The sequence below is a fragment of the Mesoplodon bidens genome (assembly GCF_964165515.1).
Source record: "Mesoplodon bidens genome assembly, chromosome: 11".
Lineage (NCBI taxonomy): Eukaryota > Metazoa > Chordata > Mammalia > Artiodactyla > Ziphiidae > Mesoplodon > Mesoplodon bidens.
This window is the reverse complement of record NC_138167.1, coordinates 68,455,585-68,473,500: the sequence shown is the minus strand read 5'-3', so window position 1 is coordinate 68,473,500 and position 17,916 is coordinate 68,455,585. Positions and strand designations below refer to the sequence as shown.

Sequence of the window (17,916 nt, the reverse complement as noted above, 5' to 3'; positions counted from 1 at the left end):
GGGGTGGACATCAGGAGGCAGAGATTATGGGGACAACCCTAGAGTCTATCCACCAAGTCTCTTTCCCACCTCAGCAGCCAAGTGATCTTTTTAGAACTTATTTGGATCATGTCACCCCTCTCATCAAAACCTTCCAGTAGCTTCCCATCTCAACCAGAGTAAAACCTGTAGTCCTTCTGTTGATTTGCAAGGCCCTACCATAGATGTCCACCCCCTTCTCTGACCTCATCTCCTCCCCCTTTCCTGATCACTCCCTTGGCCCCAGCCATGCTGGTCTCCTCTGTTTCTTGAACACACCAAGCCCAGTCCTGCCTCAGGGTCTTTGCACTGGCCGTTCCCTTTGCTTCAACTTTCTTTCCCTAGATATCTATGTGACTTACTTTTCCAACCTCCTTTGGGACTCTGCTCACCTTCCCAGACCACCCTTTAAAAACAAAAAAATCGTAACCCACCCCACACTCCCAATTCCCCTTATTCCTCTTTTTTCCCACAGCACTTGTGTCACCATCTTATACCATATATATATACATTTGTTCTTTCCCCCAGGTAGGATGTGAAGCACACATGAGGAGGGAGACTGTGTTCACTGCCATGTCACCAGCACCTGGACCAGTGCCCACCTCACAGTAGGTGCTCAGTAAACATGTTGATGGAATGAGCTCTGGGACCGGAGAAGGAGGAGAGGGAGGAGGGAGAGTCTTCATCCCCTGAGATTGGCTCTTTGGCCCCTAAAGGCTCCAATAAGGGACCTAAAGCTGGTAGGAGAAGGATGGCATGGAAGCAAGAGGGGTCCAGACTGCCCTGGCCCTCTTCCACTGCAGACCCCATGGGCCCTCAGCCCCCTGCCACTAACCCAACACCCTCAGCAGTAACAGAGCACCTGATTGCCCCAACGCTTGGTTAGGGGCTGGGGTCCATCGCTGACAACCTTGGTCCCTGGCCCTACTCCTCTTGTCCAAACTGAACCCAGGAAGACTGGACAGCTGGGATCAGAGAATCCCCATTAGGTGGGGCCTGGAATCATCTTGAAGCCCCAAAGGAGGGTTTAGACAGCCTGTTTCCAGGAAACTCCAAATCCAGTCACATAGGTCCCAGTCTACCAAGTTACTTTCTTCTCCTGTAGCTTCCTGATTCCCACTGCCAGAGCTCAAAGACCTTCTCCCAGGGGCTGAAGCTGCTTCTCCAGCCCCTCCCCCCCATCGCTCCCCAAAGGGTCTTATCCTGATCCAGGAAGGGCACCCAAGGTGGAGACCACCTTCCTTTGGCCTACTTCTTTTTTTTTTTTTTTAATTGGCATACAGTTGATTTACAATGTTGTGTCTTTTTCTTAAATTGAATTTTTATTTTATTTTGGGGTATAGTTGATTTACAAGGTGTTAGTTTCAGGTGTACAGCAAAGTGATTCAGTTATACATATACATATATCCATTCTTTTTCAGATTCTTTTCCCATATAGGTTATTACAGAATGTTGAGTAGAGTTCCCTGTGCTATACAGTAGGTCCTTGTTTATTATCTATTTTATACATAGTAGTGTGTATATGTTAATCTCAAACTCCTAAATTATCCCCTCGCCACCTTCCCCCTTTGGTAACCATAAATTTGTTTTCGAAGACTGTGAGTCTGTTTCTATTTTGTAAATAAGTTCATTTGTATTGTATTTTAGATTCCATATATAAGTGATATATGATATTTGTCTTTGTCTGACTTACTTCACTTAGTATGATAAACTCCAGGTCATCCATGTTGCTGCAAATGGCATTATTTCATGCTTTTTTATGGCTGAGTAATATTCCATTGTATATATATACCACATCTTCTTTATCCATTCTTCCATTGATGGACATTTAGGCTGCTTCTGTGTCTTGGCTATTGTAAATAGTGCTGCAGTGAACACTGAGCTGACCTGCTTCTGAGCATCACCTCTTCTGAAAGGCCCCAGGGCCTGTGGGACACCTCTTTGAACACTCATTTCAGGTGAAGACCAGCTGTCTCCCCTCCCACCCCCTCCTCCTAGAGGGCTGGACCCACAGCAGGAAGGGATGGTGCACCGGCTAACCTAGGTTTCACTCTGTCTGGCTTCCTGGTACCCCTTCCAGGAAAGGTCCCAGAGTGCTCCATCTGACAGGCGGCAACAGGCAGCTTCCTTTACCAAAACTAAATAATAAAGCAGTGTCCCCAGCGTGTGGGTGGGTGTGGAGGTTCCCTTCCTCGGTGGATTCTAAGGAATCTGAAGGAGAAGGAAACATGGGGTAAGGATGGAACCAAGGGAGAAACGGGCTCACACAGCTACTCGGAAAAGGCCAGTTTTATTCCAGTGTTGTTGGGAAAAGGAGCGCTCTACACATTAACTCTAAAAACTTGTTCATCTCCTTAGCCAATGAGGCATGGACCAGCTGCGGGCCACTCTGGGGTCACTCCACTGGCAGGAGTTGTGGGCGAGGTTAGGAGAGGCCACTGCTCACGCCTTTCCGCCCTTCCCCTGGGACACCCGGGTCTCCGGGGGGGCCCGGTGGAACCACTCGAACCAGGAGCCGTCATAGATGGCCACATCGGGCTTGCCGCAGAGGTAGGCGGCCAGGGCGATGTGGCAGGCAGTGACACCCTTTCGGCACGTGGCGATGATGGGCTTTGCGAGGTCCACCTTCTTGGCCTCGAACATGGCACGGAGCTCCTCTGGGCTCTTCTCGAAGCCATCCTCCATCAGGAAGTCCATGAAGGGCATGTTGACTGAGCCTTGGATGTGGCCCGAGTCCAGTCCTGGGCAGGGGTAGAGGACCAAGGGAAGGACAGGGTTAGGAGCGACACAGTGGGTGGGGGTAAGTGGGGCCTGGAGGTCACAATCAACCGTGGCTATAAGGAGAGGGAGCTTTGCAAATAAAAATAACATCTTTGCCCTTCTCAGAGCTCAATTTATTCCAGCCCTACCTACATCCAGTGCTCATGACACCACCCCCCACGCCAAAATCTGCCTTGAAGCAGGAATGTCCTACCTGCTTTGAGAGGACAGGGAGGAGTCTTGGCTCTACCATCTACTAACCTTTACCTTGGGCAAATTGCTTCACTTCTCTGAACCTCAGTTTTCTCATCTGTAAAATGGGCTCAGTGGTACGTACCTATCTCATAGGGTTGTGGAGAACAGCAAATGGGACGATAACTGCAAATGCTATGGGCTGTTGCTGAGAACACGGTGGTGAAGGGGAGACACAGCCCAGGCTCTCAGGGAGGTTACAGTCTAGCAAGGAAGATAGAGGTTAAACACATAACCACATAATTCACTAAATATAATGTCACTCCATTTTACAGATGAGTACACTGAGGCTTGGCAAAGTGAAAAGGCTAGCCTGAGGCCACACAGAGAGGTAAAGGCAGACCCAGGATTACACCGAGTCCCGTGGTTTTCCTGTCAAGCACACAGTGTGGAAAGAGCCTGTGACTTGGTTTTAGATGGAAGTTCAAAACCCAGCTCTGCCACTTACTGGCAAGGTGACCTCAAGCAAGTCACATAACCTCTCTGAGCCTCAGTGTCCCCATGGGTAAAGTAGGAATGAGTGTTTGCGTGTGTAAGGGCTGTTGTATAGCGTAAAGCACCGACTTACTACAGCTGGCCAAGCCACCCTCAGATGCTCCTGCTTCTCTACCATTTCCCCACCTACAATGCGGGACAGGTGAGAATGGGGGCAGCGTGGTCCCTTCAGGACCTTCCTAGCAGCCCTGAGAGGCTTTGACGGAAGCAGAATGGGGGCTAGGCTAGCTCCAGGGTCCATTCCAGAACCTTCTCTGCACCCAGTAAGGCCCCCTGCCAAATCTGGCTTCAGAATAGCCAGGATGTGGGGCAAATGGGGCTGGGCTATGGCCAGAGCTGGTGTCACGTGCAGGCCTAAGGCCTAGGTCACTCCTTGTCCTCAAGCGCCCTACACCCTGGCAGACTGGGCACTGGGAGTGGGACCCGAGGAAGGTCGGGGTGTCTCTTTGGGCTCCCCTTCCTCCAGAATTCCCCACTTAACCCAGACTGTGGGGCAGGGCATTACCAGACTGGGCAGCAGTGGGAGGGAAAGGACCTGACCAGGGGTAATCAGGGCACCAGCGTGCAGCCAGGCATGCCCTGCACGTCTGAGCCTCAGTTCCCCACCTTTGAAATGGGGAGATAACTCCACCTTCCTCACAGGCTTGTTGGGAAGTCAACCTCTGCAGATAAAAACCCCTAATGACCGTGGGCACCCAGGAGGTGAGCAATCATGCCAGCAAAGTCCCATTCTCCTCACCCCGAGGCCAAAGAGGATTCAAAATTTGTTGGCACGAATCAAGAGCTCCTTTGATTGACTAGATGTCCTGCCTTATAAAAATTTTTTTAAAAGGATTTCCCTTTTTTTTTTTTTAACTTTTCCCTTTTTTTGCCTGCGTTGGGTCTTCGTTGCTGCACGCGGGCTTTCTCTAGTTGCGGCAAGTGGGGCTACTCTTCGTTGCGGTGCGTGGGCTTCTCATTGCAGTGGCTTCCCTTTGTTGCGGAGTATGGGCTCTAGGCCTGCGGGCTTCAGCAGTTGTGGCACGCAGGCTCAGTAATTGTGGCTCGCGAGCTCTAGAGCACAGGCTCAGTAGTTGTGGCACACAGGCTTAGTTGCTCCGCAGCATGTGGGATCTTCCTGGACCAGGGCTCGAACCCATGTCCCCTGAATTGGCAGGCAGATTCTTAACTACTGCGCCACCAGGGAAGTCCCCTGACTTATAAAATTATAGTGATTTCTTCCTGTTGTGATTTCACTTTTTGCCTGGAATCTTTGACCTAAGATCAGATGTGTACTGACCCTACCGATGAAGGGCAACTGGTCTGTTGGCTTCAAAGGTGTTCTTTTCCAAGAAATCCAACTTTAAAATATTTCAAGGAGTTCCCTGGTGGCCTAGTGATTAGGATTCCATGCTTTCACTGCTGGGGCCCAGGTCAGTCCTTGGTCGGGGAACTGAAATCCCGCCAAAAATAAAAAAAGTTTCAGTACCCAGGCCATGGGCTGGATTTAAGTGCATTGAAGAGCACAAGTGTTTGTTGCGTCCTGAATGCTGTTTTGTTTCTTTCCACCCATCCCTGATGAAACAGCTTTATTATTTTCTTCTAATTAATAAAAGGCACCTCTCTGAGTAAAGAAGTTGGGGGCAGGGCGTTCTGCCGACTCCAGCCCCCACACTGGGCCAGCATCGGGAGGTGGGAGCCTTCCCTTTCTGCCTGGGAAGGCTCAGGGCCTGTCTGAGGAATTTAAATGAGCAGGAACTGGCCGCCTTCATGGGGGGAGGGCTGAGATGAACTTGGCCAGAGAACCTCGGAGAACAGGCAACAGCCAACGAGGGGAAAGGTGGTTGGCTCCCAGGGGCAAGGGATCCTGCTGCTGCTCCAAGTCCAGCTTCAGCTGCAGGCTTGTGGCTCTCTCTGGCCCCAGCAGGCGTGCCACCAAGCTCAAAACCTCTGGCACCAGACAATGGGCTATCTCAAGAACTTTATCTTCCTCAATCCTCACAGAGCTGGGGAGAGAGATGAGCCTCCTGGCACGAATGGGGGGTCCAGGCCCAGAGAGGTGAGGTAACTTGCCCCATGACACACAGCACAGGTGTGATGTGCAGTCAGGTGTGCCCAACCCCAAAGCCTATGTACTTTGACTACCCTGAGCCTTCCTGGAAAGAGTGGTTGAAGCAGGGGAATGGCTGAGATGACCTCTCCTGATGCCTGCTCAGAGGTCTGGGACTTGACTTGATGTTCCAGCCTTGGCCAAGCAGATGCTAGTCGAGTTGGTGAGTTAGCGTCCCTCAGGTCACTGATAGGTATGGGTTCTCAAGGCCGGGAAAACCTGTGTAGCTCTTTCTTGCTTTCGTCCTAAAGACACTAAGGAACCCAGTGCAGGCAGCCACAGTGGGCAGCCCCCAACCCTGGCGGCTGGGAGGCTGCTCAGCACTCCCCCTGACCCCCACCCCAGTCCCCAGCCCTGGGAGGAGACACAGGCAGGAGCCATACAACCCCATGATGCAATATGAAGCAACACCTCAAAGCTATGACCTTTCCCCGACCCCCCACAAGCCCATCCCCGTGTTTGCTTACACAGCAGCGGCCTTGGGAAATAACACCACTTTGATCCTGCGACTGGGGTCAAGTCTTGGCCTCTGTGTCTGGATAGAGAAGTTTCTGCTCCCTTTCCCCACCTGCAAAGTGGGACCACTTTGAACCCCCGCCTGCCTCTCCTGTCGGGCTGCTGTAGGTACCCGGGAGAGAATGTATATAAAGTGTCCTGCAAATAATAGTACGCATTAGGGGGTCAATATCCTCCCTCTTCACCCTCATGGACCCCCCACATGGGGTGGGCGGTGGGGAGGAAAAGAGAATAAGGTTTATAAAGACACTGAGCTGGCTCAACTCCCACCTCTGTTCTCTCCCTTTCCCCAAGGCTCCTACAAGGTAAGTGGTGTTCCTTTCATTAGGAGGAGGGTTCAGAGGTGAAGGGAACTGCCCGAGGCCACACCAGGATGTAAGTAAACTCATGTCTGTCTGACTCTCACCTTTTGTCCCTTACAAACAGGACTGAAGGCACTGGGAGCACAAAACTGAGGCCAGAGGGGAAGTTACTCGCCTGAAAGGGGGAGGAAGTGGCTGTCGGGTTTCTAAGGCCCTGTTTCCAGCTCCTCTTGGGGGTCTTTCCTTCCAGGGACACCCATCTGGACAGTTGAGCCCACGGGGTGTCTCTGTGATCCCACCACAAGCGGGGGGCTGTGAACTCAGCAGAGCCTCACGTGCCCTAATATTCCCCAAATGTCTTGTCCGGGAGGCTTTCCAGGCGGCCCGGCCTTTGCACAGTTCCTCACCCTTCTCAAAAGACCTTTCCAGCCACTGCTGCATTTAATAAATACACAGCCAGGTGGGTAGGCCTGGCATTACTCTTTTCATTTTATAAGGGAACCCAAAGAGGCCAAGCAATTAACTGATTGAGGTCCCAGCACAAAGGAGGAGCAGGGCTTAAACTGGGGTCCATGCTCCCTGGTCTCCAGATGGGAACTGGGGGAGGGGGGAAGCGGGCCACGGAGAGGGGGAGGGACTTTAGAATTCGGGGCTTGCAGGAGGTCTTACCTGCAGCCGCAGGCTTTTCCCCTCTCTGAGCCTCAGTTTCCTCACCTCTAAAATGGGAGTAAGGAGATGGGATCTGGCATCTCTAAACTCTCCCTTTACTTATTCTGTCTGCTTCAGAGCAAGCTGGGGAGCAGCTAGAGAAACAATTCCACCTCTCCTCCCTCCAGCGGCAGCTTAAGTCCCAAGGAGAGAAGGTGCCTTGAACCAAGGCCAGGAGGAGGCTGCAGGAGCTCCGTGCCAGGAGTCTCTGGAAGGTGCTAAACAAACTTGAATCTTCAACTCCAGAACTTCAGAGAGCAAGCTGGGCAGGAAGAACACGGGGCTTGGAGAAAGCCACGATGGGGAGGGCAGAGCCCTGCGCTTTCCACTAACTACCCAAGTGGTCTTGACCTACTCCTTCGTCTGTGCACCACAGCCTCTCTTCTGACTGATGAGGTGACCTTTCAGGCCCTCCAGCTCTAAGAGTGTTGGAAGCAGCTTTCGCAGCGCTCTCTCCTCAGAGGCGCAGAAAGGAAGGGATTTTTCAACAAGTTAGTCCAAACGTTGCACAGCAGTTGGATTCCACAGAGGCGCCCTGACTGAAGACAGAGCCGCGGCCCCCTCCAGCCATCCTGTGGGCTCAGCCAGCCTGGGCCCCGAGAGGCCCTGAGAGCAGTGAGGTCCTGGCCACCAGAGGTGTCCAGGCAGGGGCTGGAGGGCGCCCAGAAGGGGTGATGGCGAGACCTCTGTGGTCCTCTCTGTTAGGAGTTTCTAGCTAGAACGCAGCATTTCCTCTCCTGAGACTCCCCCCACCTCCAGCAGTGTAGAACCCTCCCCGCCGACACACACCCTTTGTCCAAACGAGAGAACTCATGAGCCATCTCCCTAAAGATGCCTAGCGGAGGGGCTCCCTGCTGGCCCTGGGAGGTGGGGAGTGGGCAGAATGCTGGTGCATCCCGGTTTAGAGCACTGGTTTGAAACTAGGCAGCACTGGGTTCAAATCCTAACTCTGCCACTTAACTGAGCAAGTAACTTAAGGAAGGTCAGGGGGTCGGGGAGAGCTGGAGGGAGGGATGGGGTGCTGGGGAGGAGCACTGTTCATGTCTCTTAAGAATTTCTGAAGAACGAGAGGTCCTGAGGAAGCTTCTATTCAGCGACGCATGTGTGGCTCACGGACACTTTGGGGCATGTGGTGGAGCTAGCGCCTGGGCATGGACGTGGGTGGATATGTCATCAGTCACCTCTGCTGATGCCACTCCATACAGATGCTAGGTCGCGCCTTAGCATGTGGCTATGGGAACACATGTGTACGTCCTCATGCATCAGAGCTTGAAAAGCCCTTAGCTTGGGCTCTACCCTTTCATTTTACAGATGGAAAGACTGAGGCCCGCATGGAGGTACTGAGGGCAAAACCTGGAGAGGGTCTCAGACATCCTACTCCCCATCTCTCCATTGGGCATTGCTTCCCAGGGACCATCCCCACCACGGGGACACCTACCTACTGCATCTGGCTCCGGCTGCGTGCCCAGATACCGCCCTTGGGCCCGTGAATCCACCAGCTGGAACCTCTTTGATTCGAGGTTCTCCAGCACCTGCTCGTAGGTCTTGAGCAGGGAGCGGTCCAGTGTGGCTTTGAAGACAGCTGGCTCTGGGCGTGAGGGCTCAGATGTCACCGGGTGGCCCTCCTTCAGCCAGTTCCGGAAGCCACCATTGAGCACGGATACGGTGCGGTGGCCAAACACACGGAACATCCACCAGACCCGCGGCGCATAGAAGCTGCCCAAGTTGTCGCCATCGTACACCACCACATGAGTGTCGTTGCTGATGCCCAGGCTGCCCACGTAGTCGGCGAAGCCCGCCTTGCTGGGCAGCATCATCTCGTAGGGCGACGCTCTGTCCCGGCACTCCTCTATGTCAAAGAAGGAGGCGCCGGGCACATGGCGCTCCAGGTATTCCTTGCGGGCCTCGCGGGTGCCCGGCGAGTACCAGGAGGCATCCAGCACTCGAAGGCCAGGGCCCAGCTTGCCAGCCCGGACGGACTCGGCCAGCCACTTGGTGGAGACCAGCGCCCGGTACAGCACCTGCTGAACCATGGTTTCAGCTCTCCGTATCACCTGGCGCGGGTGGGAACCAGGAAAGAGACTGGCATGAGGACTGTGGGTGCAGTGGGGTGGGGCCTGGGAGGAGGAACTTTTTGCCCACTGCACTCCCCCACGGGTCTCGTGTTTACAGCAATCAGGCAGTGGGGTTAGGTTTGCAGATTTCCCTAAGGAAAGCCTGCTTCCGCCGCTCCCTGCGCCCCCCTCCCGCGCAGAAGGGGGTGGGGCAAGCGGGCTCCAGATGGAGGAGCTGGCGGGGAGGGTGTCTGGCCCCAGAAGCTACAATACTCGCCCTCAGGATCCTGCCAGAAAGTGAGGCGAAAAGATGTCCAAGATGGGGGAAGAAGGCATCTTGGGCTTAGAGCCCCCTTTCCTGGTAGGGTAGGGGAGTGGGCGCATGGGGAAGGGTTCGCACACGTCCTCGCCCCCGCTTCTCGTCTAGCAAACCTTCCTGCGGCCTCTCAGCAACCTGGGCTCGCCCGCCTCCTGAATGCCTGAGTCCGGCCCGGTCCAGTGCCCTCTGCCCTAGTTGGGTCCAGGGTTCCCGGGGCACCCCGCCCCGCTCTCGCCACCGGGACCCTCCCCTGGGTGGCAGGTGGTCCGGTCGGCAGCCCAATCCCGAGCGGCCCGGGCGCCTGCGTCCGCCCCACGCCGCCGCACTCACTCGCCCTCGCCGCCGCCCCGGAGCTCGCCCCTGCCTGCTGGAGAAGTTGGCAGGTTCAAACCCTGAGCCCGCAACTCCCCGGCCGGCCCACACCATCGCGCCGCCGCCCGGGGGTGGAACGCGCACCGCCCGCCCTGCCCCGCGCCCCCGACGCCGCGCCGCGCCCGCCCCCGGCCACCCCCCGGGCTCGTGGCGCCTCTCGGACCCCCGAGGACGCGCCGGGGGCGCCGGGCGGCGCGGGGGCGGCGCGGAGCGGGGCTGGGCGGCGCGGGCAACACCCCCCCCCAAAGGCCTGGCCAGTGGAAGGCGCCGGCAGCTGAGGTCCCGAGCGGCCTCGGGGTGGGCTGTGCCGGAGTCTCCTCCCTTTGGCCGGCCGCAGGTTGGTGGCGGGAGCGGGGGACAGCTGAGAGCGCGGGGAGGGGGCGCTCTGCGCGGGGCCATGGCCGAACCCGGAAGCCGGGAGCCCGAGACTGGGGTAACTGCTGCGGCGCTGCGCTTGCCTTTCTTTAGGGGGAGGTCGATCGTCGGGGTGCGCGGCGCCGGGCTCCCCCGCGGGGCCTGAGCGGAGCAGGGGGCCGCAGTCTCGGAGGGAAGGCACACCCCTGGCTTCACCCTAAGGATGGCTGTCCACGGCAGCTGGGGGCGGCCCGCAGGGTGGGGTCGGGGTGAGTGACAGGGGGAGGGGGACGGGGGGGGCGGGATCACCTGGTGCCCGCGGAGAGGGTAGGAGGGAGGAGGACTAATAAAGCCTGACGGAGAAGCCAGGGAGGCCAGCTGACCCAGAGGCTCCAGGAGGACAAACTGGCAAAGAACTTGCTAGAGTGAAATGGAACTAACATTTGTCCAGGCCTGCTTGTCGAGGCACTTTACTGGGTACTCCCACGGGTGTCACTTACTTCCCACAACAACCCTGCGGAGTAGGCCAGAAACTTATTTAAAGACCGGAGAGAGAGGCCCAGCGAGTTGCCTAGCGGCCTGCGGTGGCAGTGAGGCCAGGCTGTTTGTTAAGCCCGATGGGAAACCCACCTGGCAGGGGCTGCTTTTGTTTACCTTGCTCATCCCTGAAGCCACATACTTTTAAAAAACTGCCTTTGTCCTTAATTTAACCTATTTCATTGTAAATGTATATAATTTAATTTTTAACGGTGGCTGTGTTTAACAACCAGTTGGCCTAATTCCTGAAAATCTAACAACTGGTTCTTGTGAGCTGGCTGGGACACCACGGCCCCTTCTCAGCTTTTACATATGCTGTTATACATGCCTGGAATGCTCTTCTCATCCCCCTTTAAAAAATTGTTTTTATTCTGAAACAATTATATTCTCACCGAAAGTTGCAAAAATTCATACTTTGATAAGCATTTACCCAGGGAATCCTCTGAGGTTTGTGCTTTGCAGTCAAGGGAGAGAGGGTGCCAGGAAGGACAAGACTGGGGAAGGCCTTGAAGAATGCCCAGTCTGACTGGAGCCCTCTTATTCCGGAGCCCACCCCAGATGGCAGCCTGGGACTCACCCTTCCCCTAGCACAGTTGTGTACACTCTGGAGACGGGCCTGGGGCTGTCCTGCTTGTCTTGGGGTCCTCGACTCCCAGAGCAGGGCCTGGGGACCTGGTCCACACCCTGCAATGACACACACAGCGTGCTCTTCCGGAACCTCCTCTACCTCCCACGGTCCCTTCTGAGAACTGCCAATCCAGCATGGGGGGTGTGTGTGTGGGGGGGGGCAGGATGACCTCAGACCTCTGAAGTCCCACTCAATCCTGAAATCGTAAGATTCTAGACTTGCTGCTGATGGTTCAAAGGCCACCTATGAAGTAAATTTGAAGAAATAATGGGATTTTTTTTTTTTTTTTTTTGCGGAACGCGGGCCTCTCACTCTTGTGGCCTCTCCCATTGGGGAGCACAGGCTCCGGACGCGCAGGCTCAGCGGCCATGGCTCACGGGCCTAGCCACTCCGCGGCATGTGGGATCCTCCCGGACCGGGGCACGAACCTGTGTCCCCTGCATTGGCAGGCGGACTCTCAACCACTGCGCCACCAGGGAAGCCCGAAGCTGTTTTTAATGATGATTAAAACCAGCCATATGCAGGGCATTATGGTGGCGCCTCAACGTTCATTATTTACCCTTCACTGTAAGAGGTGAAGGTTGGAAGCTCCACCATAAGAAATGGAAATGGTGCAAGGACCCTCACATGCCCGCTTTCATACTCCTAGTTAAGCAGGGGAGTGGATTTGCACTGATTTGGAGGGGCTCTGGCTCCAAAATCAGGGTTCTTTCCACTCTAAATGGATCCTTGGGGAAAACACCAAGGAGCCTCAAGAATGGGGAGGGGGCAGGGGCCGCTGTGGTTCACAATGGGGTCTTCAAGTAGGGGCCCGCTGTATCCCCCAAAATTATCTAGCTGCGGCGGAATCCACAGGCACTGCTCTGGGATCGCCCCTTAGCCAAAGCCTCTTTGGCAGCCTCACCCTGAAGGTCAAACTGTGGTTTCCAGTTTGAGCGCATCAAATCAGTTTGGACTTCCCCTCCTCCCACCTTCCCCAGCCTTCCCACCCCAGACTGAGCTAGCAGGCCCCCCCACCCCCCCTCCCCCCATGCTCCCACTGAATTCCAGAAATTCTGCAATTACGTTGTCTCTCGAGCAGGCCTGTGGCTGCCTTAACTCCCAGGGCCGGACAAAGTCAAGAGTTTCTTAGTGTCCAGCATAGGGCCTGGCCACGTGGAAAACATGGTTCCTAAAAGCCAGGCTGCAGCGAGACTGCAGGAGGGCGCTGGGCACCAGGTAATCCACCGTGGACTCCTTAGGCCCTGGTCGTCATTGACCCGGGGCTGGGGAAGAAGTCTAGCCTGAGAAGTTGCAACCTGGCTGCAAATCCTGAGGCTGTCCCTGACCAGCTCTGTGACCGAGGGCAAGGCATCTATATCTCTAGCCACCAGTGGTCTTATTCAGAAACAGGCAACCCCACATAGTCACTACTGAAGGCTGTGGCCCTCATTAGTATATGGCCCACAAGGGCACTCCACAACACGCTCCGTTCCCTACCCACCCCCTTCCCCTTGGCGCCAGGGCTGCCTGGTATGAATGCAAGGTTGCGCCCTGCACGGGGGCGGGGGGGGGGGGGTGCACGGCTGGGGGGTGAGTGGAGCTGACCTGCAGCTCACACTCCACTCACCCAGCCCCATGCCCTGGTGAGGCTCTGCCTCTGCCTGGCTGAAGTGGCACCTTTCTCTACCCTGCCCAAAGGCACCTAATGGACAGGGTGGATGGTGGGGCGGGGGGTGGGGGGGGAGGTGCTTGCCTAGGCACTCTGCACGTTTGGAGCATCTTTGGAGCATCTCTGCCCTGGAAGGCCGTGAGTTGACTTGTCATGGTGCGCTGGTGAACTGCTGTACTCTGAGCTACTGGCCCTCAAGGGAAAGGAGTGGGGGAGGGAGTGAGGCCCTAAGTCACTATTTCCAGAAAGGAAACTCCAGGGGCAAAATCTGACCTTGCTGGACTGCCTAGTTTGAGGCCTGGCACCACCACTACTTCTTAGCTGTTGACCTTGATCAAGTTAGTGCACTTCTGTGAACTTCAGTGTCCCCTCTGTGAAACAGTGAGGAGAAAAGCAACCTTCTTGAGGCTACTCATGCAGCAAATAATTGAGAGCCTACCCTGTGTCCTGCAGTGGTGTAAGGTGTGAGAATTAAAGGGCACATAGGGAGGACTCAGTAAATTCCAGCTGCTATTCCTTTGAGGCTGCTTATATAAATGATTGATGAATGAGTGAATTCCACCAGGGACCTTGGTTGATTGCAAGCAAAGCTGAGCTACATCTTAGGGAGGGACTTTGTCCCTACTTGCCTTAAAGTACCAGCAGGGCCTTCCCCTGCTTGGGTCCTCTCCCTATCCACCCCGCAGCAAGCACCAGTAAGGGCCCCCGCCTGGCCCCCTCCAAGGGGTCACGGTCATTCGGTCACTGCTCTGTGTATATATATATCCAAGGCTTGGCAGGAAAACAGAGGGGAGGTCCCGGTGACCCACGTCTGCTTCTGGGTTCACCACCGCTGTTTTTCCACGTTCCCTGGACTCTGACCTCCCTGGGCTCCACCGCCCCTTCCGGCCCTGGCCCCAGCCCCGCCCCAGTCCCAGTGGCACAGGCGTTTCCCACCCCTGGCCAGCCTCTTCCTCGATTCCCTTCTGACATCCTCCTTGTCGCCCAGGCCTGCAGCCCCAGTGTCGCCGCCGCCATGGCCTCGCAGCAGCTCTTCCGCGCGCTCGTGTCGGCGCAGTGGGTGGCCGAAGCGCTCCGGGCCCCGCGGGCCGGGCAGCCCCTGCAGCTGCTCGACGCCTCCTGGTACCTGCCCAAGCTGGGCCGCGATGCGCACCGCGAGTTCGAGGAGCGCCACATCCCGGGCTCCGCCTTCTTTGACATCGACCAGTGCAGCGACCGCACGTCGCCCTACGACCACATGCTGCCCAGGGCTGCGCAGTTCGCTGAGTACGCAGGCCGCCTGGGCGTGAGCGCCTCTACCCACGTCGTGGTCTACGACGCCAGCGATCAGGGCCTCTATGCGGCGCCCCGCGTCTGGTGGATGTTCCGCGCCTTCGGCCACCGCACCGTGTCGCTTCTCGACGGCGGCCTCCGCAACTGGTTGCGCCAGGACCTCCCGCTGAGTGCGGGCAAGAGCCGTCCGGAGCCCAAAGAGTTCCACGCGGTGCTGGACCCCGGCTACGTCAAGACATATGAGGACATCAAGGAGAACCTCGAATCCCGGCGCTTCCAGGTGGTGGATGCCCGCGCCGCTGGCCGCTTCCGGGGCACCGAGCCCGAGCCCCGAGAAGGTAACCCCGATGTGCGAGGGGCCCGGGAGGTCCCTGGGGTGTGGGGTCAGGCGCACCCTGAGCACTGCCCTCGCCTTGCCCTTGCCTTTAAAGGCCACCGCGTGGGGTGGGGGCCGAGAATTGGTTTCTAGTCGCCTCACTGGCGTTATTCTAAAGTAGGGGCAATAATACTTGTCCCACCTCCACCCCAAACTAGTTGGGAACCCAGGGGGCCCAGTATAAGTGTGAGAACCCAAACAGCCCCACCCCAGTACTATGGATGTAGGGGTCACTGCCAAATAGGAGGGGTGGGCAGGCCCAGTTGGGGAAGAGCCCCAAAGAGAGGGGGCTTGATCAGGCCTAGGACCATCTCTGAGGAGGATGAAGCCGGGGAAGAGGAGTCTGGGGTGGAGAGTGAAAGGCCCTCAGAGGGACCAAAGTCTTGCAGAGGGCAGGATAGAGGGGCGCTAAGTAGAGAGAGAGGTAGCTGCCCCAGGTTGCCGCGGAAACTGAATAGAGTGTGGCTGTCCACCTGGGTTGGGGCAGGGCCTTCTGCCCATGGGCTGGGTTCCGCAGGCAAGGAGCAGAGGTGGGGAGAGGTCCCCACAACGCAGGTGGGTCAGTGGCCACTTTGGTGTGAGCTTTTTACTGATGGGTACCACAAGATGGGTACTGTTATCATACCGAAGGGGAAATGGAACCTTAGAATGGCTACCTTGCCCCAGATCTCACGAAGCAGCCAGGCATTGAACTCCAGTACCTCTAACTGCAGTGAACAGCCAGTAATCCCCCAGCCATTTGTCTCGTGTCTGCTTCGAGGAGGGTGCAAGGATCTTGCCATTTCCTCTGGGAAGCTCTCCCTGAAGGGCATCCCCCATTCCCCCGCATCAGGGTTGGATGGAGCTTCTGTTTTGTTTCTAGAGTAGCTTGGGTTCACCCTGTCCTAGCACCGTTTGGGGTGACCTGAGGGCAAGGACCATCCATGCTCCCAGCGCATCCTGAAGACTAACCCAGTAGCTGGACGGAGTCCATACCCCAGAGAGGTCTGGTGAATTCACAAGGCCCCTGCTACACGGAACCCTGCAGAGCTGTTGACATAAGGTCAAACTGCAGGAAGCTGCTGATGGCCAACCATTTTTTATTTTTTAACATCTTTATTGGAGTATAATTGCTTTACAATGGTGTGTTAGTTTCTGCTTTATAACAAAGTGAATCAGCTATACATATACATATATCCCCCTATCTCTTCCCCCTTGCATCTCCCTCCCTCCCACCCTCCCTATCCCACCCCTCTAGGTGGTCACAAAGCACCGAGCTGATCTCCCTGTGCTATGCTAGCCAACCATTTTTGAACCTACATCGTTGGCAGTTTAAGATGGTTCAGCCTAATAGGGATGCCGCCTTGAACCTGTGGGGCACTTCAGCTCAGCCCCCTGGGTGGGGATGGGGCTGGGGGGGCGTGGAGCAACATAGGACAGTGAGCCAGAGCCAGACCTGGCTTCAGAGCCCTGCCCCAGGTTGCACCGGCTGTGTGACATCTGGCAGGTCACTTGATCTCTGAACTGCAGCTTTTGCATGTCAAAGTCAGGGCAGAACACAGAGCTTAAAGGATGCGGTGAGGGTCAAATGAGAGCAAGTGTGTAAAGCACTTAGCCCCGTGTTTGCACACACAGGATGCACTCAAGAAACGGGAAGTGATAAAATTAACATGTGCTTCCCTGGCTGTGGCCCTTTACAGGGGTGCTTAATGCTTACCTCAAGCGTGCTTGCTCATTCGTAAACTGGGAGGTAACAGTACACACCCAGCAGGCCTGTTGTCGAGGTGGCTGAGCTGACTTGTGTACAGGCTCCATCACAATCCGTGGAGAATATCACCGTCCCCATCGTCCCCACTCCACAGCCTCAGACCTGGCCAAGCGCGCCTCTAATTTGCCACATCGGTCCGGCAGGGAGGGGAAGCGTGCCTTGCTTGGTGGGGTTCGAGGTATGGGGACAGCCCTCCTCTGGCAGTAGCCACCCTGGGTTCAGAGCTGAGGCCTGGGTTCACATTCCAGGCAGCAGTTTGCTAGATGCGTGACTTTGGACAGTTGCGAACTTCAGCATCTCTGCCTGTAGAACAGGGATTCCTGTAAACAGTGCCCGGGTTTCCTGGCTGTGAGGACTGCGTGAGACGATGCATATAGGGGGTTTAGCGCCGGGGCTGCATGGAAGCCTCTCGGTACTGCAGGGGCCATTCTTACTGCCCTTGTATTTGTTCCCTGCATCTTGCTGTCCCGCTGCAGGCATCGAACCCGGCCACATCCCTGGTACTATCAACATCCCCTTCACGGAATTCATGACCAAGGAGGGCTTGGAGAAGAGCCCCGAGGAGATCCGCCTCCTCTTCCAGGACAAGAAGGTGGACCTGTCCCAGCCCCTGGTGGCCACGTGCGGCTCCGGCGTCACAGCCTGTCATGTGGCACTGGGGGCCTACCTCTGTGGCAAGCCCGACGTGCCCCTCTATGATGGCTCCTGGGTGGAGTGGTACATGCGCGCCCAGCCCGAGGATGTCATCTCCGAGGGCCGGGGGAAGACCCACTGAGGCTTGGCGGGACACAGGAAGCTCGGGTGACACCCAGCCACCAGCAGTGCCCAGCCTGGTGGTTCTGACTCTGCTTTGACCAGTATAGGGTTTCTTCCTCCAACCCAGGTGGCGCATAGGGTGACATCCCAGAGGCCAGCAATTCCGCTGCCTCGCGGGCTCTCAGTGGAGGCAGCAGAGAAGGTGGTGGTGGGAACAGGGGGAGGGGAGCTGCCCACGTGGTGCTGAGCTGGAGCCCCACCTCCCCTCTGTTGAGGAAATAAAACAGTCAAGTGCTAAATCCTTCTAACTGAGGCTGCCTCAGCTTTCCTCGGCTCTTTGGCCAGTGGTTCCAACATGCCCAGCGAGGGAGCTTCGTGGAACCGGAGGGTCTTGAGGACGCTGTCCCTGCCTTCTGAGCGGTGCTGGGGTCCCAGAGCCCTTCCAGTCCTGTGACTGAATGTCTCCCAGCGAACTGTCTTCTACTTCTACTTCTATGGCTGGGCTCTCCCTTCTGGCTTCTGGGCTATTTAAAGTGCATCTGCTGTGCTCTGCCTGGAATCACACCCAAACACCCCCTGCAGGTAAGCCGTACATCTCATTTCAAGACAGAGATGGTTCCAGAACTTAATGGGAAGCTATCCCACGCTGTGGAATACTGTGTCAGCCCAGCCAGGATGTTCTGGAGAAGGGCAGAATTTAGCCAAATCGG

General features: G+C 56.2%; 2 protein-coding genes across 5 annotated transcripts; one reads left to right on the top strand and one right to left on the bottom strand.

Moving 5' to 3' along the window:
* Positions 1–2,291: 2,291 nt before the first annotated feature.
* Positions 2,292–10,052, bottom strand: TST (thiosulfate sulfurtransferase). 3 transcript variants are annotated; one of them, XM_081250028.1, is made up of 3 exons: positions 9,844–10,041; positions 8,579–9,194; positions 2,292–2,759 (listed from the first exon to the last, which is right to left on the bottom strand). In XM_081250028.1, exons 1-3 carry the CDS (start codon positions 9,937–9,939, stop codon positions 2,461–2,463), a joined length of 1,011 nt encoding a protein of 336 aa, XP_081106154.1. In that variant the 5' UTR covers positions 9,940–10,041; the 3' UTR covers positions 2,292–2,460. The 3 variants fall into 3 exon arrangements, with proteins under 3 accessions (XP_081106154.1, XP_081106155.1, XP_081106156.1); XM_081250029.1 differs by lacking the exon at positions 9,844–10,041 and adding an exon at positions 9,627–9,715; XM_081250030.1 differs by lacking the exon at positions 2,292–2,759 and adding an exon at positions 2,939–3,234 and having other exon boundaries at positions 9,844–10,052.
* A 54-nt stretch (positions 10,053–10,106) lies between these two features.
* On the top strand, positions 10,107–17,514 carry MPST (mercaptopyruvate sulfurtransferase). Of its 2 annotated transcripts, none has more exons than XM_081250031.1 (3): positions 10,107–10,222; positions 14,044–14,665; positions 16,927–17,514. In XM_081250031.1, the coding sequence occupies exons 2-3, from the start codon at positions 14,071–14,073 to the stop codon at positions 17,223–17,225; spliced, it is 894 nt and encodes a 297-aa protein (XP_081106157.1). In that variant the 5' UTR covers positions 10,107–10,222; positions 14,044–14,070; the 3' UTR covers positions 17,226–17,514. The 2 variants fall into 2 exon arrangements, with proteins under 2 accessions (XP_081106157.1, XP_081106158.1); XM_081250032.1 differs by having other exon boundaries at positions 10,219–10,318.
* The last annotated feature ends 402 nt before the right edge of the window (positions 17,515–17,916 follow it).

Excerpts from the sequence above, each read along its gene's own strand:
- TST (XM_081250028.1), bottom strand. The coding sequence starts at position 9,939 with ATGGTGTGGGCCGGCCGGGGAGTTGCGGGCTCAGGGTTTGAACCTGCC. Across the intron at positions 9,195-9,843 it reads CGGGGCGGCGGCGAGGGCGA|GTGATACGGAGAGCTGAAAC; the intron begins GTGAGTGCGGCG and ends CACCCGCGCCAG. Across the intron at positions 2,760-8,578 it reads GCCGGAGCCAGATGCAGTAG|GACTGGACTCGGGCCACATC; the intron begins GTAGGTGTCCCC and ends ACCCCTGCCCAG.
- MPST (XM_081250032.1), top strand. The coding sequence starts at position 10,283 with ATGGCCGAACCCGGAAGCCGGGAGCCCGAGACTGGG. Across the intron at positions 10,319-14,043 it reads GCCGGGAGCCCGAGACTGGG|GCCTGCAGCCCCAGTGTCGC; the intron begins GTAACTGCTGCG and ends CTTGTCGCCCAG. Across the intron at positions 14,666-16,926 it reads CGAGCCCGAGCCCCGAGAAG|GCATCGAACCCGGCCACATC; the intron begins GTAACCCCGATG and ends GTCCCGCTGCAG.